This window comes from Pecten maximus, chromosome 15, assembly GCF_902652985.1.
Source record: "Pecten maximus chromosome 15, xPecMax1.1, whole genome shotgun sequence".
In the NCBI taxonomy this organism is placed as follows: domain Eukaryota; kingdom Metazoa; phylum Mollusca; class Bivalvia; order Pectinida; family Pectinidae; genus Pecten; species Pecten maximus.
Genome location: NC_047029.1, coordinates 26,061,353 through 26,085,855, shown reverse-complemented (window position 1 = coordinate 26,085,855; position 24,503 = coordinate 26,061,353). Strand labels below are relative to the sequence as shown.

Genomic DNA, 24,503 nt, shown 5'->3' with positions numbered 1-24,503 from the left:
AGGCCACCACCAACAGGGCCTTCAAAACTAAAATATTTGAGTAAAGATTTGGTAGAAAGGAATCTCACTTTAAGAGGTTTGACCCCATTATGTCAATAAGAATTACACATAATTACATGTTTCACCTGCCCAACTTTGTTGGTATTGGTTTAAAACTTACTCCAAAATTAAATTCACCATTGAATATTTCATTATTTTTTCCCAAAACAACCACCACTTGAAAGAATGGAAGCACCCTATATATATATCATAGACATATGTAAATATTCACGTATTGCAAAATTTACTTTAGCAAAATAGCTTATTCTCCAAATTCCCCTAAATATGCCATTTCTACCCTCAAAATCACTCCTTCTGGAAAGTGAGAAGAAAATTCATTGGATATATTATAGAATGAATTCCAATTTGGCTATAATCTAACTTGAAAATCAATTGGAGAAGCAATTGAGATTTTATATCAATTTGTCAAAATTTAAGGTTTTTAACCCAAAACTATAGCAAACATTTTATTTTTATAGGGTTTGTTGAGATGTACATACTAAAATGCAACTATAGTCAAGGTTTTTTTAGAATGAAATTGACACTTTTCGAGAAAATGAGCAGCACAAAAGTTTTAAGTCAAGATTCCCAGTATCCCTAATTTCCAGAGTCACTGGATCCCTGAGCATAAATTTGATCTGAATAATATTCTATAAATGAAAACTAGGTGAACATGTCCACTGATCACACTATAAACCAAGCTTGGTTAAGGTCTTGGTCTTACTAATAGTTCATGAGAAACAGATCTACATGTATACATGTACAGTAGGGTCGTTAATAACACTATTCTCACTTTGCGACTTGATTGCAGTTGTCAAGTTGAGACAAAAATGGCTGTTGATGAAAAGGCAAGCAATATCTTCTATTTTGGATGATATAACCCATACAAAATTAAATTGGGAGAACACTTTTGCTCCCCTTGGAACAGTGATGGAATAAGTGCAATGCTGTTACCTGTGATTGAGACACAAGTTCAGCATAAAATGCAATTATCAGTTGATGATTGTAGATAAACAACAAAGGAAATTTCCTGATTCTTTATTATTATTATTTATTTATTTATTTCATTTCAAACTTCTGCCAAAAAAGAAAAAAAATCCTCTTGATGGAAATAAAGAGAAAAGAGGTTTTTTTTCACACCCTCATTCTCCTCCCTCCAAAAGAATTTTTTGCCTGAGAAACAAACAGCAATAGTGACATGTTGACCCTTTAACTTTGAAACTAAAACTTGTCTCAGGATATTATGGTCCTTTATTGGTGTGTGAAGTTTGATGAAAATCCCCCAAGGAATGAAGACCTTTAAGTTCTGAGAAGGATTTTCTAAAAATAATAACAGCAACATTGACCCAGCAACTTTAAAACTTAAACATGTCAGAGACATAAAGGTCTTTTTATCATTGTTGCGATGTTTGATTGAATACCCTCAAGGAATGAAGCCGCTAGAACTTGGTGTTATGTACATACAAGACGGATAGAGAGGAAAACTAGTGAACAACATACACACCTTGTTATTAATCTTATATGTTTGGCATAACATTTAATGCAATTATACTAACACTAACTGTCACATTAATAACATAAAAAATAAACTTTAATTACCTCCACGAACATGCTACAAACTGAATCTATTATTTTCCAACCAACATTTCACTTGTATTAAAACAAAAAAGTTCCAAACCTGTTTAAAAACTACATTGTACACAGCATTTAATACAATATTGTTTTTTGTAATTCCCACTCCAAGTATGTGATCCAACAACATTTTTCATCCCCATTCATCCTCCAGTAAATCGTAGTATTTTGATATAGTTACTACGATCAGATATAAAATTGTACATCATAAAAGTTATAATTCACAAAATATTGATTTTATGGCTTCTTAAGTTGATTGGATAACCAATCAAGTCCCTCATATAGACCGTCACCGCTTGTGGCGCATGTTGCTTGAATGTACCAGTTCCTGTTACGAAGAGTCGATAGACCTAAGTTTTCTGTTATATCAGATGCAGCCATAGCATTTGGTAAATCCTGAAGTTGGAAAAAAAAATTCAAATAAATTTTAAGCTACATTATGTATCTGGATGAATGAGAGGTAGAACTGACCCCATGATAACATATTTATCACAATTCAATGTCGGGCTATTGTATACAGTGCATTCCACTTAATCGGGTAACGCTTAATCGGGTATTTCGTTTAATTGGGTAAAATTTCAAAAACCAAAACCATTTTCTCTTAAATCATGTTAAAAAAATTCGTTTAATTGGGTTGGAAAAGTCGTATTTTTCGGTTATTCGAATAGAACAATCGGGACAAAAAATAGAAATGCTCCGATTTTCACGAAAGTCATCGCGTATTTCTTTAAGTTTTAGACATTTATCAACAAATAGTGTAATTTTTATGGTTCAAATGTCAAAAAACAGTTAAATATTACCTTAAACGGTAATGTTATGTCGGGGTTTTGTCATGTTCAGAACTGTGTTGTTGTTGATTCTGCCTCGTGTGGTTTTTCCCCAACAGGAAGTCGACTAAGAATTGTGGGTAAAATTAAATGTTATTTTTAGAGTCAGCAGCAGGCAAAACGTAATGGGGTTTTAAAAGCATAATTAAGCGACTAGACAATTAAACTTTTACGTCTGGGATGTAAAATCTTCGAAGCAAAAACCAAAACAATAGGTTTTACCTGGGTCTGATATTGCTACAGATCGATTGATATCACCGCTTACTGTATGTGGCGAATCCAAAGTGAGGGGTTCGCCACGGGGAAATGTGACGACACCGTTACACAGGTGAGTTAAAAATCAGTAGCGAGCAGTAAAAGGACAGACGCCCGACGTTAGCTCATAATTCCTATTCAGGTTAGGATTAGAACTGGTTAATAAAAAACATTACATTGGATTTCGTGTTGTTTTATCAGTGACTGCCAGTGTCAAGTTCGTATAAATTTATACCACAGGAAACGACCTAAATAAACTCGGTTTCTCCGATCTCTGTGCTTTGGTAATTGGAAATAATATGGAATATTTTAAACTTCAAAGCGAACATAAGAATGTCTCTATGATAAACATAAATGATTTTAGATGTAATTGTCGGCGAGTCCTTAGATCGTATGTCAAATTAGGAACACACGGATGAAACAGGGATGTATGACCCCCCGATTTGAGGTGCTACGATTGTACTGTGCCGCGAATAAGAAAATCATTAAGGTTTTGTTATTTTAATACACACATTTTTATACAATTAGTAATAGTAATCTGACAATTTGACATCAGTAAAAGCACAAACAAAAACACCGTTTATTAACAATAATAACGCAAATATTTTCATCCAAGATCGACCCAAGTCTGACTACCATTACGGACCAAATCCAAGATGGCGACAAGCATTTCGGCTTATCGGGTAAGTCGGTTAATCGGGTAAAAAGTCCCCGCAAATAGGCAACCCGATTAAGCGGAATGCACTGTATATATATAGGCCAGTAGCTTGAGCTTAAACAAACACAAAAAAATGTTTAACATCGAAATTAATGCTAATGAATGGATTGTGTTTTCCTTTTATATGTAGCAAAGTTGTAATCCAGTTAGTTAATTCTGCCATCTGGATATTTCCAAAAAATACCTACACCTAGGCTAGTTGACTGTATGGCAGAGCTAGTCAACGTATATTTGCGATGATAGAGGAGTCTTCAAAGAGTGGAAAATAAGTCAAAATACTTTTAGATTAACACTTCCCATGGAATTTGATACACCAAAACTATGAAAGCCAGTGTTTGCGTTGAAGTTGAATCCATCTGTATAGCCTTTATAGAAACAAGAAATTGAAACTATACAAAGAGAATCCATTTCATCCAACCAACCTGCTTGTTTGCCAATACTAGCAGTACTGCATCTCGCAATTCATCCTCATTAATCATTCTCATCAACTCCTCCTTGGCTTCAACAATTCGTTCTCTGTCGTTGCTGTCTACCACAAATATCAGCCCTACAAACAATAAATGAATATATACATAGTGTTGTTGAACAAAGTAAAGTGACAGCCATTTTTACAACATTTATATTGCCTATATTCTCAGTGATAATGTAATCAGATAAGTCAATAAGAAGATTTAGGATTATAAACTGGATGCAATTTATACATAGTCATATATTTACATCTCTCCCTTCTTCAGCTAATTAATAAACTCTGACGCAGTGAAAAAAAAAGGCTCAACGGATAAATAAGCGCAGGAATCCATCACATAATCATGACGTCGTCTCTTTGTAACGTAACCGGAACGTGAACTAGACGGTGCCATTGTGAAAGGACTGATCAACGCAATTTTAGCATTTTCTCCTGTTACCTGATGATCTCTGCACAAAAAGCTAATGTCCAAAGAGTATCTTGTTAAAAGCTAAACTAAATATTGCGGAAATGGGTGCATATTTAACTTCTCCACAAGGTATGCTAAGAACAAATGGCTGAAGCATACAGTTCCTAGAGAACCTTTGACCAAGTCACTACTAAATCCGTGTCAATACACGCTGTGCTTGACAACCATACTTAATCAGAGACGGAAATCGTAATCGTATATTGTGAATATATTAAATCATTTAAATCGTAAAAGGTATTAAATAAAAATGTTGAGTTGTTTCTTTTAATTTTGTTAACAATACTGGTGTCATTCTGTAGATCACTGGAACTATATTATCTTGGCAACTACGACTGCAGTAGTTACCAACGTCGCAACACAAGCTGAATTTTATTTTCTTAGTACTGTTTCTAAAATCATGTTACAAAATGGCCGTCATGGTTGCCATGTTTTTACTTTGTTTGCTAATTCCCTTCCTTAACATCCCCACCTATTTCCAGCTCGACAGCACCAGTTCCACTGGTGATGAAGTATACAATGTGTTTTTAAAGCTGGCGGCCAACTTATGATCTTATAATTAAATGGTCAAATGACTTAATCAAAACATCTACAGTATGTTGATAAACGTCTTACCTTGTGTGTATGATGTTTTGTATCTTACCTTGTGTGTATGATGTTTTGTATCTTACCTTGTATGTATGATGTTTTGTATCTTACCTTGTGTGTTCTGTTTGTATCTTACCTTGTGTGTTCTGTTTGTATCTTACCTTGTGTGTACAATGTTTTGTATCTTACCTTGTGTGTACGATGTTTTGTATCTTACCTTGTGTGTACGATGTTTTGTATCTTACCTTGTGTGTATGATGTTTTGTATCTTACCTTGTGTGTATGATGTTTTGTATCTTACCTTGTATGTACGATGTTTTGTATCTTACCTTGTGTGTACAATATTTTGTATCTTACCTTGTGTATACATTGTTTTGTATCTTACCTTGTGTGTTCTGTTTGTATCTTACCTTGTGTGTATGATGTTTTGTATCTTACCTTGTATGTACGATGTTTTGTATCTTACCTTGTGTGTACAATATTTTGTATCTTACCTTGTGTATACATTGTTTTGTATCTTACCTTGTGTGTACAATGTTTTGTATCTTACCTTGTGTGTACGATATTTTGTACCTTACCTGTGTGTACGATGTTTTGTATCTTACCTTGTGTGTACGATGTTTTGTATCTTACCTTGTGTGTACAATGTTTTGTATCTTACTTTGTGTGTACGATGTTTTGTATCTTACCTTGTGTGTACGATGTTTTGTATCTTACCTTGTGTGTACAATGTTTTGTATCTTACCTTGTGTGTACAATGTTTTGTACCTTACCTGTGTGTACGATGTTTTGTATCTTACCTTGTGTGTACGATGTTTTGTATCTTACCTTGTGTGTACGATGTTTTGTATCTTACCTTGTATGTACAATGTTTTGTATATTACTTTGTGTGTACAATGTTTTGTATCTTTCCTTATGTGTTCGATGTTTTGTATCTTACCTTGTGTGTACAATGTTTTGTATCTTACCTTGTGTGTATGATGTTTTGTATCTTACCTTGTGTGTATGATGTTTTGTATCTTACCTTGTGTGTACAATATTTTGTATCTTACCTTGTGTATTTTGGAAGTAATGTCTCCATAGAGGTCTGATCTTGTCCTGACCACCAACATCCCACACCGTAAAACTAATGTTTTTGTATTCTACAGTCTCGACATTGAAGCCTGCAAATTAATGAAAATTAGGTTGTTTGTTTATATTCTCATTTCAACTGGACTTTGTCCATTCCAAACATCAATGCCATACTGAACTTGATCCTTTGGTAACATCACCAGAAAAAAAATGATCATTTCATCAAAAATAAAAACAAGTTATAATTAAGACAGCTGATGGCTTAACACTGTAAGGTTGAGTTACCGACAGCCACATGGATTGTTAGCTAATACTTACCTATCGTTGGGATGGTTGTAACAATTTCTCCGAGCTTTAATTTGTACAGAATTGTAGTTTTACCAGCAGCATCCAACCCGACCATTAATATCCTCATCTCCTTTTTGCCAAATAAAGATTGAAACAACTTTCCAAATATATTTCCCATTTTCAATGTTTGGTATGTTTCTTCTTGTCCGATAGTAAATGTGCAACCTGCAATGCAAGAAAGCCTAACTGTACCAAATTATCCGTAAAATTATCCTTAATACTAAAACTATTGCAATTACTTGAATTGTAATGATTTGGCGCACTTAATTTTTTTTCTATTCTCCCTATCAGACTATGATATACTGATGAAACTGGTCAATATGCCCAGAGCTTGTATTTGTGAAACCATTCTCATGCGAAAACATGAAATCTTTGCTCATTTCAGCTTCTTCAAGAGTTTAAACTCGCTTAAATCATTAAATAACAGAACCTAAACACTGAAATTTAAAATCTCCCTTGAAAACACTGAAAAAAACATCTCCCTTATGCTTGAAGTCTATCTGAATTCCCTTCGAATCATTGAAAAACATTAATTCTGATTTTTCACCAAAAGTATTTGAGTCTGAGCATGGGTATTTAAGCATGAGTACAGTTTCATATACAATGTATATGTCCCAATGAGACTAAAACCTATAATCTTTGACTAAATGTTAGGCTGAAAAAGCATTAGTTGGCTTTTTTTCTAAACAGTTAACATTGTTTCAAATAGATATTTTAGGATTGAAGCTGTTAGGATTCCACTACAAAATGTTATTCTGTAACATCTTCAAAGAGATTTCCCCCTTCCAAAAAATCTATTTTAAGTAAGAAATTTTGTTGGCTACTAACCAGATCCACAAAATGAAAAAAACTTTGACACAGACTCAAATTGAGGGATCATTTACAGTAATCAATTAAATGCCTGTCCCGTTGTTTTTTTTATGTATTTTTTTTTATGTCGCCCTTTTCTCTTAAAAAGGTATTCAAATTTCTTGAAAATATAAATCTATTAAAACTTACATCAATTTGGAAAAAGTTAAATTTTCAAAATTTAAAAAAAAATCTACTTGATTTAGAATATATATAGCATGCATTGTAAAGTCTTAATTTCATGGAACAGCTAATGTAATAACTGAATAAAAGAAAGCAATTATAGCTATGGAAATATGAGGTCGAAAGAATAGTCTGAACTTGATTATATCTTGGATAGGGTAATACATGTACACTGCACAATCAGGATTCATGGACATAGAAAAGCATGCTACAAAGGTGAACATTTTAGGCATTTTCACATGGATCCAGTTAACAGTACAACAAATACTGTGTAAAGATATATAAGGCCAGCACTGCCTTCATGTTTTTGATCTCTACCACCTATTTCATTTAATTTTTTTTTTTTTTTTTTTTTAGAAATATATGCATTTATTTCATTATTTTTAAAAAATACATACATTTTGTTGTAGTCGTTTTAAATTTGTTAAAAGAAAAAAAATGATTCTAAGGCCACTGGTAATAGCTCTTACCGAATTAGTAATAAGCTGCTCCTGTGGCCTAGAGTATACCAAACACATGTAAAGTGAGTTTTTAAACATAACTTTAAGAGTTATTTCCCTTAAGCACATTGGCCTGTATAATATGATTTTTCACAGATATGGAGCTTCTAACAATATCTTCTACACAAATCTGACCATGACAAGATTTTTCTTTTTGCAGTTCATGGAAATTGAACTGAATTACAGTAATTTTAATCTTGTCACCTAGTGAATTTTCATATTGTTAAAGATCTGATCATGTACTGAAATGTCCAACATACTATAGATAAAAGTTTGACCTACATGGTTTAAAACCAAATCATTAAGCATTTAGGCTTTCAAACCCATCAAAAATGTAATTGTCTTCAGTAAATGTCACTAAATGTACACATACCAAAACATCAATTCCAAAAAACTGTTTTCATAAAACTCCATGTACATGTGTTCTTACTACATTTCAGCATAAGAAACTTTATATTACAATTATTATAATAAACATAACTGATAGCTTATATAATTATGGTATTCACTTTTACCATGGATTCAAACACTAACCTGATCAAACTCAAAAAAGCTCTTCTCCAAAATACGACGATATTCAAAGTTTGCAGCGTCATCCTTCTCGAAGCAAAACGGTCGTAGAATTTCCTGCGTGAGTATTTCTTTGTTTCTAATTTCTATTGATATTCGCCTTAAAACAAGTACTTGGTCCACCGGTGAAAATGCCTCAATAGCAAACTGTTACTGCACAAAAACATGGCTGCATAGGAGTGATACCAGAACTCAAAACACACGCACAACATGTTGTAAAATAAAATACTGCAATGTGCAAAGACATACAAATAAAATGTCTATAGTATAGATATTTAAACCATATACTGGGGTAGATGTACATGTATATGCATTTTTCTTTTCTAAACAGCAAGGTTTCATCCCCTTGTACATCAATCCTTGTTGATGCAAACCATCTTGTGTGTATTTACATAGTGTATACACTTTGGTAGAATATAATTCAGAAGAGATCTTTATGGAATATTGATACATGTATATGTGTTATACATGGTATAGATACAGTGTCTGCTATATTTCTCATTTGCACAAATAAATCAAACAATATATGTATGAGAGAAGAGTAGATACTGTAATATGTATGTAAAACAGGTATTTGTGATTTTGGTCACATTGCCATCAAAGTATGTAACCCCCCCTTCCCCCATAAAAAACAACTACAATTTAACAATTTCATACAGAAATGATTTTTTATTCACAGTATCATACAACCATACCTAATCACTGTCTGTTTGGCGGACAAGGCAGCACAACTTCCGTCTCACATCCTGAATGACATTTTCTGTTTAACAGCACATTTTACAGAACAAGAAATTGAAAAAAAATTCCTTTCATATTGATTCATCAAAGAACCGGCTTCTTCAATGTCTAAGTCCAGATAAACTTACAATGTTGTGGAACATTGTGTTCCTTGTAAAGCTTTATATGGACTAGAACACATGGACAACTACATGATAATGAGACATAACTGAAAGGAAAATGAAGATGGGAAACAAATTACTGTAAGTGGTACGGTTATCTCATCTACAGTTGAATTTTTTTAAATCTAAATATTAAATAGCACTGGGTGTTGATCTCTGGTAATTCATTAGTAAAACCTGGTTAATCCACAATTACAACCGAATGGCAGCTGAAAAAAATTCAAAAATTTTTCTTCAAAAAGCTGCATCAGTCATCATAGATCAAATTAAATATTCTTTACGATAACTATAAGCTATCACTGCATATGGGCTATTTCAGAAACAAATTACAGCGCAACTTTCCAAAACCTATCCTTCTCAAAACCATTCACCACTTTATACCAAACAAAACGGCAATGTACATAACTGATCATTGATCATTCTTTATTAAAGCAATAAAAAAATTCCAAATACCAATCCTTTTGAGTTCTAAATACTTTTAAACTGATTTTGTGTCCAGAATGGTTAAAATATACCCAAAATTACTTCAGTAAAATTGGCAGCAATATCAGAGTGAACATGACAGGTGCCCGGCCATCCCATCTTGAAATCATTACAAGTGGCGATCGTAGTCGTAAGCTTCGTCTTGGAAGCATACGCATTTAGGAGGTAAATTGGTACACAACACCTACATTGAAAGGAGCATTATGATTTGATCGTATGCTTATCAAGATAAAACCAAATCACCATGCATTATTGAAATGTCTGTTTACAATAAGAAAACAAGTAGAGCTGCAAAGCCTGAGTTTCACATTAACTTTGCACGAGAACCTGCATGGGTTATTTTGATGTCCTGAATAAGGTTATTACAAACCAAAGTAAATCTGGCTTACTTTTGAAATGCAATATTGATATCCTGAATAAGGTTATTACAAACCAGTTAATGTTTAAGTTAAATTATCTCTTTCATATTTACCCATAGCCTTTCTATTTTGTGTGAAATGAATATCCCTTGTTGTGCCTCATAAGCAGACTGGATGTAGGTCATGGCCATGACAATTTTTTCGATCAGTAATGGAACTTTTCAAGACTCTGCATTCTGTGAATTCACTAACTTCCATAATATTAACACTGCTTCAAGGATGCAAAACATAATCTGATCAAAATTATCCCCAGATCCTGATCGGTCAAAATAGATCACTTCTCCAAACTGAACTCTCCCTAAACTGGCCTAATATTCTTGTACATTACATGATCAGTCTAGAGAAGTTCCACTGTATGTAGGAATTTCGCAAAGTGAAATAAATCCTCCACTGTATGTAGGAATTTCGCAAAGTGAAATAAATCCTCCACTGTATGTAGGAATTTCGCAAAGTGAAATAAATCCTCCAATGTATGTATGAATTTCGCAAAGTGAAATAAATCCTCTACTGTATGAAGGAAGTTGGCAAAATGAAATAAATCCTGTTTCTGTCAAATTTGGACAACAGTAAATACTTTGATATATGTAAGCTTTGCAACCTTTTTAATATGCCAACCATAAAACAGATATACATGTATAAAGTGTGGCTGACAAATATGATATAAATACTCAGATAGCGGATGTTTTCATTTCATTCAAAAAGGAGAAAAAATACCTGGGACTCCTGCTACCCACCGATTCTGAAACAGTCCAAAATGATCTTTCTCCCTTTTTAAATAAAATGAGAAAAAATAGACGCCTGCAACACAACCATTCTGAAACAGCCCAAAATGATCTCAATATGTTAGTACTGAATTTAATTTAAAAGCAAACATTAAAATTCTGTTGTCTTTATTGCACAGGTAACGAATATTCCGAAATTATCAATGTGGAAGACATGGGAGACATTTTTTCCCCAAAGATCCCATCACCCATCAAATATCATACTTGCCTCCAACTCTTCCTACACAGACAATTTTGGATTAGCCGTAAGTTGTTCAGCATATTAATGCCCTGGGGACTACGAACAATCGTAATAATTGTTACAAATACAGGTATCTTTGACAGCGGTAAACAGCAAATTAAACACTTCACACTCACCAGAGTATACAGCTATTTCTCATTTAATCTATTCAATATTACTCAAAATGATCAATTAGTGAACATTTTATAACACATACACAATCATTAGAGAAGAACCTAATTAACTTAATAACCCACGTTTCCCCAAAATTTTATTAAATACACACTAGGATATACTATTTTCAAGGGATACAATTTTCAATGTGCAAGTTGCTTGTAAGGCCACACCACATTAATCAGTTTCATTGGGAATCCCGCTCCTAAAATGGCTATGTCCAGAAAACAATAAAAACAAATTTTGTCGCACACCTCTGGAAAAATTCGGCAAATCTGGTATAATTTTATCAAGGAACAGTATGTCAATAAATAGTTGTTGGATTTTTTAAAATGCAAATTATCGTTTTTTTTTAGTTATTTGTGCATGATATACAAGCTAACTTAAACAAAAAATGTGGAAACAAATTATTTTTCCGATTTCCCAAAGAACAACTTATTAATTTGGCATGGTCTAAGTGTAAAACTATTGACTAAGTTTAAGGGATGACTACTAATTTCATACAGTACAACATTATACATCTTTCTTAGAACTTGTTGACACACCCGCTTTCTTTCCACACTCCTGTTTGGCAATGAAAAGAATATGTGTAACATCATGTGACAAGTGTTAAACATCAAACAATTATCACTGCAACATAAAGTGTAGATGTATGTATACTATACATGTATCAAAATGAAAATTAGAGACATTCTATCATAAAACCTTCACAAACCCTTAATTATGAACCGTAGCTAAATATACCCTCTAGATCTGATTTCAGCATCACAAGTAAAACTGTATTTGTGTTGTAGGACACTATACAGTCAAAACCAGCAACACTTGTTTACCCAGCAAATGTAGTTGCTTCTAGGAAATATTTGTTAAAAGACATGATGTCAAATTTAAAATATTTTCTTGTATGAATTTTAGGAGATAATTTATGTCAATATCTCCTACTTTACATGAAATAAAATGGTCAATATCACATCAGAAATAATTCTTGATTTGTTGAGAAATTGATAAACAGCAACAATTAAAAAAAAAAGTTTTAAATACCCTTGGAATGTTGTCAACAAACCATCTAAAAAGTGTTTGGTTAGCTTACATGGTATGCCTACATTATGGCAAAAACATTCCACAATAAAGATTTTTGATACTAGAAGATATGTTACCGTTGGACCATGACTTCTTGCAGATCACAAACGGGACTTAACGCAAGTCAAGTGTTTCAGATAAGACAAGAAACAGAATCAACTTAACAAAGAAATACAACACATGCAAGTTAGCTACAGCATGTTATTTGAAAAAAAATTCAATCTCTTTGGAGTCCTCTTAAGACTAAACAACTCTCACATAAATACTAGGCTCCAGTTGCCATCTCAAACTGAACCTTGGTCCAGTTCACACCGAACTAAGTTTTATCTATCATTAATAAGTTAGGATTGCTGTTTTATCAACTTTAAGCCTTAAGTTGATTAGACATCCAATCGAGTCCTTCATAAAGACCATCACCATTTGTAGCACATGTTGCATGAATAAACCAGTTACGATTTCGAAGACTATGCAGTCCAAGTTTTTCTGTCAGATCCGTTGAAGTCATGGCATTGGGTAGATCCTTAAAGAGGAAAAGATAAAATTGTGTATTGCAATAATTGAGTACTGGAAAAAAAATGTCTATTGAAGATGTTACGAATTTTGTAGCATTTCTTCTCAAAGCATATTTTTCCTACAGCATTAGAGACACCAGTCAATTATGTGAAAATTATTTCTCCTTTATTGTCTAGAGGATTAAAGACAGAGCACAGCCAGGCCTGTATCCATGATACTGTTATTAAAGACAGAGCACAGCCAGGCCTGTATCCATGATACTGTTATTAAAGACAGAGCACAGCCAGGCCTGTATCCATGATACTGTTATTAAAGACAGAGCACAGCCAGGCCTGTATCCATGATACTGTTATTAAAGACAGAGCACAGCCAGGCCTGTATCCATGATACTGTTATTAAAGACAGAGCACAGCCAGGCCTGTATCCATGATACTGTTATTAAAGACAGAGCACAGCCAGGCCTGTATCCATGATACTGTTATTAAAGACAGAGCACAGCCAGGCCTGTATCCATGATACTGTTATTAAAGACAGAGCACAGCCAGGCCTGTATCCATGATACTGTTATTAAAGACAGAGCACAGCCAGGCCTGTATCCATGATACTGTTATTAAAGACAGAGCACAGCCAGGCCTGTATCCATGATACTGTTATTAAAGACAGAGCACAGCCAGGCCTGTATCCATGATACTGTTATTAAAGACAGAGCACAGCCAGGCCTGTATCCATGATACTGTTATTAAAGACAGAGCACAGCCAGGCCTGTATCCATGATACTGTTATTAAAGACAGAGCACAGCCAGGCCTGTATCCATGATACTGTTATTAAAGACAGAGCACAGCCAGGCCTGTATCCATGATACTGTTATTAAAGACAGAGCACAGCCAGGCCTGTATCCATGATACTGTTATTAAAGACAGAGCACAGCCAGGCCTGTATCCATGATACTGTTATTAAAGACAGAGCACAGCCAGGCCTGTATCCATGATACTGTTATTAAAGACAGAGCACAGCCAGGCCTGTATCCATGATACTGTTATTAAAGACAGAGCACAGCCAGGCCTGTATCCATGATACTGTTATTAAAGACAGAGCACAGCCAGGCCTGTATCCATGATACTGTTATTAAAGACAGAGCACAGCCAGGCCTGTATCCATGATACTGTTATTAAAGACAGAGCACAGCCAGGCCTGTATCCATGATACTGTTACAAATACACATTTTGTGCCCAGACTAACATAGGTGATACATCTGATATCTGAATTGTTATTTTTCTATTATTTGAAGGAATATTACAAAAACTTCACAGGAGATATTATTTAAGTTTTTTTATTCTTCTTTAAAACTACTATTATATGATTAAAGCAGTTTAAGAACAATTAAGTTAAGCACAGATTTTGTGTTTTAATTTTAAGACTGGTTTTCTGAATACAGGCCCTGGATAGCATGTCTCTTGGGAGACCTTGTACAAGATACAATTAATTTGGTACTGTGAATGGCAGGGAACAGATTTTCTGTTAGTGAATGTCTCTTCAATATAACTAACACTTGCAGATAAATCACTTGGGGTACATTTGAAGAGCTTGTTTCCATACCATTATCTATAATTTGTAGAGCTCTTTATCGTAAGGTTGGCAGCGATATGATTCATATCGAGATACAGGGGTCATGATACGTCAGGTTTTATTTGAGATATTTCTGGAATATTTAAGTGTTTTTCTACATTTGTCTATTTCCCACAAAGCATTCTTGAATTTAGATAATTTGGATTTGAAATAATGTTAGTCAAGGGAGATAAATACAAATTTTGAAGTATCATGATACAAATCAAGGATTGACGATGCTTTGATGTACCACTCTGTGATTCAATATATCGATGCATCAATGAATCTTTACACCACTAATAATTTTAAGTCTTCTATACTGCTATGTTTACAGCAATATAGCAGTCTCAAAGCAGTTTACAATTATCTGTGGTTGAGCCTTTACCGACCAGCCAATGTCTTTCTAAACCTTAAGGATCAGAGATACAATTGGAGCTTACACACAACATTTCTTGCACTGCCTTACCATGTATTCATTTACAGTTGAGTTGACTATAATGAGTTGAATAAAGTATCTTGTTCAAGGATACATCACAGGCTCATGCCCGGATTCAAACTATCGACATTTCGGTCAATGTAGTCTAAGAGTCCTACCACTTCATAGTGCCTCCAATATCAATCAACTATGGTTATTATTTGTGATCAAACACTGGCTACCAGTCACAGGTTATAGGATCAATATTACAGAATATACATCATTTGTACCTGTTTATTGGCAAACACTAATAAGACTGCGTCCCTGAGTTCATCCTCTTTAAGCATACGGGCGAGTTCCTCCCTAGCTTCTCCTACCCTCTCTCTGTCATTACTGTCCACAACGAATATCAAACCTGTCAAAAATAAAAATAGACTGACCATCATTAACCTCCAGAGAGTCGCTGCCAAAGTCTACAAAAAAAAAATCATTTTAGAAAAGCTGCAATAATCAATTTCTCATATATACATAATTATTGTTTCCAATTCCCAATAAAAATGCCTCAATATAAATTAAAGTCTGCATTGATCAATTTTTTTTTATTATAAGTCAGTGCTAACAAACTAATGGCTAACATGTAATTTTATACTTCTGAAGGTTACCAGAGGCATGTTCTGGTTGGCACACGCTCGCGAAACCGTCTCTGTGCCAATAAAGTTCAACAGTAAACTTTTTACCGGAATGTCTGTTGACAGCGGCTATTGATTTCATCGTTCACAAAAATGTGTATAAGTTCAAGTCGCACGTACATGTCTGTTCAGAAGCGAGCGCTCGCCATCATCAACACGCCTCAGGTACTAGCTCCAGGCAGATTTTGAAATCATCTACTTGCCTAACCTACAATATTTCCTGACATAAGCCTTGCCATAAAATTTAATCTCTTTGTGCAATTCTAGAATTATAATAATGTCCATTTTTATATCAAGAAATGTCTCGCTTGCCTGTTACAATTTAGAAAGTTATCAAACATTTACCTTTTTGTATCTTACCTTGTGTGTACAATGTTTTGTATCTTACCTTGTGTGTACAATATTTTGTATCTTACCTTGTGTGTACAATATTTTGTATCTTACCTTGTGTGTACAATGTTTTGTATCTTACCTTGTGTGTACAATGTTTTGTATCTACCTTGTGTGTACAATGTTTTGTATCTTACCTTGTGTGTACAATGTTTTGTATCTTACCTTGTGTGTACAATTTTTTGTATCTTACCTTGTGTGTATGATGTTTTGTATCTTACCTTGTGTATTTTGGAAGTAATGTCTCCACAGTGGCCTGATTTTGTCCTGACCACCAACATCCCATACCGTAAAACTAATGTTTTTGTAATCTACAGTTTCAACGTTAAAACCTGGAAGTAAAATGCAAGTTCAATTCAATAATTTATCATAAAATATAGAGAAACCCATGGAAGACAAAGGTAACCTTTGTTATCGTCAGATCTCATGCTTATATTACTGGGAGTATATACCAATATATGTGTGAGATGTGAGAATTGGGGCTGAACTCCCAATGGCAAAGACTTTCTGGATAGATTTACTTTCAAATCCAATAGATCTAGTTTTACTTTCAAATCCAAGCATTAAAATAACTAAAATATTGGTAGCTTATAATTATCTAAACATCTGGATGGTGCATGCCACCCCAGGGACACCTTAAGATTGTTGACAAAGAAGTCAGCCCTGGGTTCAGATAAATTCGAAAACATATGACCATTCCTTTGCATCAAGAACTTGCTCAAGGATTGAAACGAGATGCACTTTTACATTTGAAATAAATGACAAAAACATTTACCACTTCTTTTGAAGAGATATAACTAAAGCTAGGCTATATATATATAAAGCTAGCAATGAAAATATATACAAACCTATAGTTGGGATAGTTGTAACAATTTCTCCAAGCTTCAATTTGTACAGAATTGTTGTTTTACCAGCAGCATCCAACCCGACCATTAATATCCTCATCTCCTTTTTGCCAAAAAAAGATTGAAACAACTTTGCAAATGCATTACCCATTATTACTTCTTATTTTTTCAACCCTGCAGGTGCTTTGGTCCTTATCTGAAAAAAAAATACATACATACCATTAAAATCCACTGATAATTTGAGCATAATATTGCAGAAAGGTGGCAGACAATTCAAATATCTAATTTAATGAACAACACAACCTGCATCATAAAAACATGTACCTAAATCATTTCATGGGAATGTCCGACTTGTTTTAATACCAGATATTCAGTAGCGCTGCGATACCTTTGCAAAATCCCAATTTTTTTAAACAACAAACAATATATGGATCTGCAAAATTCACCTCATCTCTTGCCTCAGACAACTGAATATTAATTAGCAAATGCACATTGTATACTTGTAATGTACACATCTAGTCTATCACTATTACACTGGAAGCCAACAAAAAACACATTGCAGTTTTGTTTATAATGTAACCAGGTGAAATAAGCCAAGTTGTTATCTAATTACACAGAAAGCTCTGAAAACAGTATAAGTAAACAATGCATGTTTTGGTTTGTGCTGTTAATTATTCAAACTTCACAAGTTAGGTTTCATTATTTTATCAGATTTCAATTTGAAATAAACATGTTATAATGTAATAATTGCAATATAAATATATATATAAGATAACTAATTTCAGGGATTAATCTAGGTTATTTAGGGTACTGTCAACCTTATTGTTTTTGATAAAGCTGAAGGTTGGGTGGGGAGGTGGTGGCAAATTAGGATGGCACAAGATACCTCTATATGGACATTATGCCATTGCCTTATCAATGAATCATACATCATAATAGAAAGCAGAAATTAGTTGATTTTCTACTTTCATTTTAAAGCCTTTTGGGAGCTGTGGATGGGTGTTGGCGACTACCCATGTAGTTACAAGTTACATATATGGGATAAAGGTATGATTATATGGCCTAGATTAATCCCTGTCAGGTGCAACACAGGTACTTACCAAAATTAACATAAAAGTCCACATAACTGCTGCCTGTTGTCAACAATTCTGAGAAGCTATGTCTTCTATAAATACGTCAACAGTAATATACGTATTCAGACGTTTTTGTTTCTCGGCAAAATCAAACGAAGTTGGTCAGGCACATGCGTGCAAGTACAGAAAATCCGTGCAATATGTCGAACTTGGCTCGATATATGCTTCTTGATTAAAGCAAATATATATTTCTATGATTTTTGTTTTGTTTTTATGAGGATTATATTTGAATTATAGGCTGCTTTTATATTATCATTATTTCTGGGGGAAATCTTAAATTTTTGGAGCGGGTATCCAGATTAATTCTGTAAAGGAATTGTAATGATTCAAATGTTAAAACATCACCATCCTTTACAAGTTTGATATTCAGTCATCTGAGGCAAAGTATTTAATAAGACAAGGCTTTTTGATTACACCAATGACAGGTCTAGACATAAAAAATACATCGTTTACACTCAAGAATTCAACATGCAGGGCCTCGATACTTCTTCAATTACATGCACAAGGACATTATCTTTCAACTGGATAGACATCAAACAGCTGTGTCACAGAGAATTCATAATCCAATAAAAAAAAATAGTAAAAAAATTAAAAAGAAACAAATTTCATTTTGGTATTAATAAATTGAATCCTGATGGCTGACTACAAATAATTTTCTATTACACTATAGAACTTATAGTGGCAGCCTGCAGGCAGAGTTAAAGAAGTTCTAGACCAATACAACATATTCTTTTCGTAACAAGTCGTAGCATAACATTTTCTAGCCTCAGGCATTGCCAATTAGATTCTTTGCATTTATTAGAAACAGAGCATTTTAAATTCTAATTCCTCTTTTTTTGGAATGTGGATCCAGAAAGGACCTTGCATTATATTTTCACAATTGATATTCAAGCCCATAATTCTTTTCAAATACCAAGCCTACAATTCTTTTAATGTTGACAGTGTCTGAAAAGATTCATAAATAAATTTTAAACTATCTGAATCATACAAGTCATAACAGCCAAGGTTTATGGCCTTTCATGCATACTGTTATTGGTCAGTTTAGGGTTCACGTTTGAAGCAGCCAAAGTGAATAAATATTCCAAGAAGTACCTAATAATTGTAACCTTTTGTAACACTAACAAGAGAGGGAAATTTAGCAGCCAGACCGGGGTTCGAACCCGGGACCTCCGAACACTAGTCGGATGCTCTACCAATTGAGCTACCTGGTCACTGATGATCGACCCAGTCCAGTCCCGCTACACTTTTATCACAGACAAAAAATTGAATAGCTGCAGCATACTTTTTTAACTTAGTGTGTCAATTTTTGTTTTCAACAACTATTACAATTGAAATGAATAACAAGAGTAAAATGAGATGATGTATGTGGGAACATGGTTAGCCAATTCAAATACAAGCCATTTCCATCATGGATGTTTTCCATCCCACCTCTATGGAATTCTACTTATGAAACATGTTAATACATGCTTGACAGTCATGTGGTTTCTTTCTTCTAATTTCTATTATTTTCTCTCTCATTACAGACTCCTTGTTAAACAGTAGGAGCGTTTTCTATCAAACTTACTGAATTCCGCATCATGACCAGGGATTAGTCATTTAGGTGAACAGAGTTAGCTTGAGAAGCTAGTCGCCCAAATATATCACACCTGTATCTATAATTCATATTTAATTCACCGTTTTCATGACATAATAACAATTCGTGGGTCAAGAGCAAATTATTTTTTTTATGTATTTGATAGTATATTGATGATAAATACGGACGGCCTGGACGGGAAAGTTTCACGACTAAAATATGCATCACTGCATTACACGACCAAATCGAACTCACAATTTCGTCCAGTCACGTTACTTTAGAAAATCACGATATTTTAAACACACGATTGTGGTTCCCTTTTCGATATATCGTATGATTTTGTTGATGTGGTGTAGGTCAAATTATATGAATTGGTGTGTTCTTCAGTAGCAACCAGCAACAATCTCCCCCCTCCCCCCCCCGTGTCATTTGCATTTTCATTACGCCGGCTTTTTGTCAATCTTAGTCCGGCAATAAACATAACCCATCTACATTTTATTCCAATGTGGATAAATACGTTCATTTGGTTTGATTTTAGACCAAATCAAAATCACAATAAGAACATAGTCGTTTTACCTGGACACAAGACAAAAGGATAATCCACACCCTCAAATGTGGAAATAACACAAACCGGAAGCTAAGTTAAATTAAACGAAATTATAAGACAGTTTCGGCATTACGGTATATTTTACCTGTTCTTGAAAAGTGTATCAGCTCCCGCTTAATGCCTGTGCCTTTAAAGACGATCATACAGTAGGTATGAACAATACAATGTCGCCTGGTCGCGTGGTTTGACAGCACTGAGACAACACAAAATGGCGGACGTGGAAAGAGAGTTCGTTGCACATGCCACGTCAATTCCTGGGCAATTGGGGTCAGGCCAATGAAATGGTGCGGTACCCTATTTGTATGCAAAAATGGCGGGAAATATGAATGCTATGTACATTTTTAAAGGAGAGACAATAACGCTTTAGAAATTTGGTATTTCTGTTTTAAAAATGCGATTTCTCTTCAACATCCTAAAACCGAAGACGATGCCGGTATGACAACTCTTAGAATATAAAATATAAAATGACATCACAATTTAAATCCCCATCTGGTTTCGGCGGAAACAACAAAATTGTGAAATTGTAATTTGCCTTTGGTGTGTCATTAGCTCTACACCTTTGGAGACGGAATGCCCTTTAACACACGTAGTTGTAGCTCGTAAAATCTGATTTAAAATTAATCAATTAAACTTAATGTTTTTTTTTCTGTGATATTGACTTCTTTATGATGTGATCATCAATCATATTAGTGTAGTGTTTAGTTATCTATTTCAAAACCAATGTTTTATGAAAAAAAATGGTAAAATGCAATGTGAATGATTTAATTAAAGAAAATGTAGCTATAGTCTTTTTATAATCTTAATGAAATCTGTACTCTGGTTTGGTACAATAACACATTATTTACAGTATTATGGAGTAATCCAAAGCAATAAGAAATACTTGAGACCTTTTACAGCTCCAAAAATAAAATTGACTTTCCCAAATTTTCCTCTTAATCTTGAGTTGATCCTAAAGAAAAAAAGGTCACAGGACTTCTACCGTTTACTGTTGACAAATAATTCCATCATAACTGGTCATAAAAATGGGGGAATATTTTTGACTAAATAATAAAGGGAAATAGAAAAAAATACAGTATTCCTTTTCGTACAACTCAAATTTTCAACTCCGCTGGCTAGAGTTCAAGATTAATCACATCATTATAAAAAAAAAAAAAAACTCCTATGCGTATAAAGCAGGCTTATCAAACAAGCCTAATTGTAATTTTTGTAATGGAGGAAGGGAGACAATCGTGCATATGTTCTTGGAATGTGAAGAAGTTCAGAAATTTCTGGCAAGTTTTGAAAGATTGTTAGAATAGATGCAATTACAATTACTTCACCGATTACTGAGAAACATTGTCCTTTGGAATGGTAAATAATACAAGCATTTATAATCGTGTCGATAATGAAATTGTTCTTCTAAGTCATATATCTACAGAACCAGAACTAGACATGTTACTCTCTGTTATGGCGCTAGTAAATGTGATAAAAACGATGTGGTTCAAATATGTATTACATATGGTTAAGGTGACCTATGTCTACAATTTTTTTTTGTCATTGAATGGAACAAACGGATCAAACCTATAGATATTGCCTAAAACCTGACGGGACTGATTACAATTTCTTCATCTTCTTCATCAACTATATTGAAATTTTAACTATCCAGTAACTTTCTTATGATTTAACCAAAATTAACTCATTTTTTATTTCCTTCCATGATATGCTTGTTCTGTTATCTGCCCTTATGTTTCCTTATCTTTTGTCCTATCATCAGTTTCTCTTTCTTTCTTTCCCCTCCTTTTCCTCCTTTTAGCGATACAGCATCATATAAGATGAACTGTTTACTTTCTTTATACAGCCATAAAAATCCCTTTTTGGTATAATTTATATGGTATGAGAGATGCGACTAAATGTGAAAGACAAATCGTTGTAAATTGATTAGTATTTAGCACAAATGAGCTATTATTGTCACTGTATTGAAAAAAAAACCTTTTGAAAATAAAATCTAAGAAAAAGATTTGTTACAGATTATAGGTAATTTCACATTTTGTTCATTTTTTTTCACCAATGGGCGCAATTTTCTAATGTTAATAACTCTCGACTTGGACGCCAATTGTTACTTTACCGATACTAACATGCGTAACAGAAAGTAACAGGCGTCCTTCCTTATTGGGAAAATACATCGTCGAAATAACATGTAAAAATGACTTTTAGATAGTTCATTAGAGCATTCCTTCGTTCGCACAACAGAAGCATGCAAAATTTCTATTGATGAAATTTATGTCAGAACGATGATGATATGAGGGTTTGTGCCTACATGTAATGAAATTAACGACGAAATATACAGGAAAAAATCGCATCGTATGTATAAATACCGTATTACTTACTGGAAAATACGTACTTAACTTTTTCCAAGTAGTAAAAGTTATAATCTTTATATCAATAATTAAGGCAGTTTTACTCTCAAGATAAACCAAAGTTCTTCGAGTTTTAAGACCTGATAATTCTTAATTCGACTCGAAGTATCACCAATTATCGCAAAGACATACTGTATTTGTATACCATACGCCTTTTTCTTGTACATTTCGTCGTTAATTTCATTACATATACTAATAATCGTTCGGACATAGATTTCATCAATAGAAATCGTGCATGTTTCTGATGTCCGAACTAAGGAATGTCCCTTAAGGCTGGGTAAAATATTAATCATTTGGATAATTTAGAGAATTCGACTGGCTAATAAGAACATGGTGTTATATTAAGTTGATGATCAAAAAGCACGTCATACAGATAGAATTTCAATGGTAAACATTGGATTAAACGTAAACGTACCATTTGGAAGCGTTGACATTATGATTCGATACAGGCAGCCCACAGTTTTTATTTGCTATTGAAGGTAACAGCAACACTTCATTTTACTATGTGATATCTGTGTCTTTGGACTTGAAAAAAAATCATGTCAAATCGTCACGTTTCATAAATGAAATTCAAAATTCTTCTAGGTACTAGCAAATCAACCAATTAAAATGTATATTGATATTAGATTACTGTTTTGTTGGGGTAAGTAATGTCATATATATGTATCCATGTATGTAAATACATTGTACTCCAGGTATTCATATCATCTTATAGACGACTTCCACAATGATCATGTCAGGGTATCGGGCCGAGTCGCCACGGTGTCATGTTGAAGCAGTATGATATGTATTACAGTCTGTACAAAGAAAAGTATTTTTTATTTAAACAAGATTCTCTGTTAAGTATTTAGAAATGCATGTTTTAGTTTTTAATCTTAAACTCACAAAGTGAAGCTGCTGGCACTGCAACGAGATTACAATCAATCGATCGGTCCGTCCGTCCGTCCGTCCGTCCGTCAATCAATCAATCAAACTTTATTTCCACCAGTCTGTAGGTAAATTCATGTACATTTAAATAAATCTATGTAGTGGAGACGAAGTTATCACTTGTTTTTAATGAGTATGAGGCAGTTGAGTGTTTGATGGAAATGTATACATATTCTCATAATTCTGTAACTGCCTACCATTTACTCTAAGAGAATGTCAAGGGTACGGTAGCTATCAGGGATATATTTAAACCGACTTATAAATCCAGGCAACTATCTATTCTCTTTCGAAGAACGTTATTTTTAACGGGAAGTATTGCTCGATTAAAGTATACCAGTCTTTCCCGTTATCACCCTTGTCATCAAACACCAGACTAACTTTCCTCTTTACTTCCGTCCACTACACAAGATCAAGTTTTTGTTTGTTGTTTCTATGGTAAAACTTCCCGGTACAGCGGTTTCACAAAATGAAAATCTCCCTATATATATATATTCGTTTGAAGTAGTTGTATAGTGGTGGAGAGATATATAGTTATGAAACCTATACTTAATTTATGCTACTTTTATTTTCAGTTTTGGGTATTTCGTTCATCGTGTGCTGTCACGAGAAAATGCCTTTATAGAGAACTCCGTCTAAGTAGTAAATCATTAATCCAGAACTGTACATGATTAGATATTTCGCGAAAAAAAAAATTGAGCGAAAAAATTAAGTGACTGAAGAAATTGAACAGGTTTCAAATGTTTTGACTAAAATCAAATATGAATTGTAAGGTTTCTTCCAAAAAATGTTTGAAAAGTTAACAAGTTGAATGAATTAAGCCGTTGTAGAAATTCATTCATTGAT

The 24,503-nt window shown here is 33.8% G+C and overlaps 2 protein-coding genes and 1 non-coding gene across 3 annotated transcripts in view; all 3 read right to left on the bottom strand.

The window, feature by feature from the left end:
- LOC117343343 overlaps positions 1 to 20,610 on the bottom strand; it is a 62,577-nt gene extending 41,967 nt beyond the window's left edge. The window contains exon 1 of the mRNA XM_033905684.1: positions 20,423 to 20,610. The gene's annotated coding sequence lies outside the window, so the exon portion shown is untranslated. The remainder of the gene's footprint in view (positions 1 to 20,422) is intronic.
- On the bottom strand, positions 1,909 to 17,175 carry LOC117343342 (ADP-ribosylation factor-like). Its single transcript, XM_033905682.1, has 8 exons — positions 17,028 to 17,175; positions 16,401 to 16,511; positions 15,391 to 15,515; positions 12,984 to 13,086; positions 6,381 to 6,575; positions 6,044 to 6,154; positions 3,894 to 4,018; positions 1,909 to 2,067 (listed from the first exon to the last, which is right to left on the bottom strand). Exons 1-8 carry the CDS (start codon positions 17,173 to 17,175, stop codon positions 1,909 to 1,911), a joined length of 1,077 nt encoding a protein of 358 aa, XP_033761573.1.
- On the bottom strand, positions 19,297 to 19,368 carry Trnat-agu. The gene has a single exon. It is a non-coding gene; the product is annotated as a tRNA-Thr (tRNA).
- Positions 20,611 to 24,503: the final 3,893 nt, after the last annotated feature.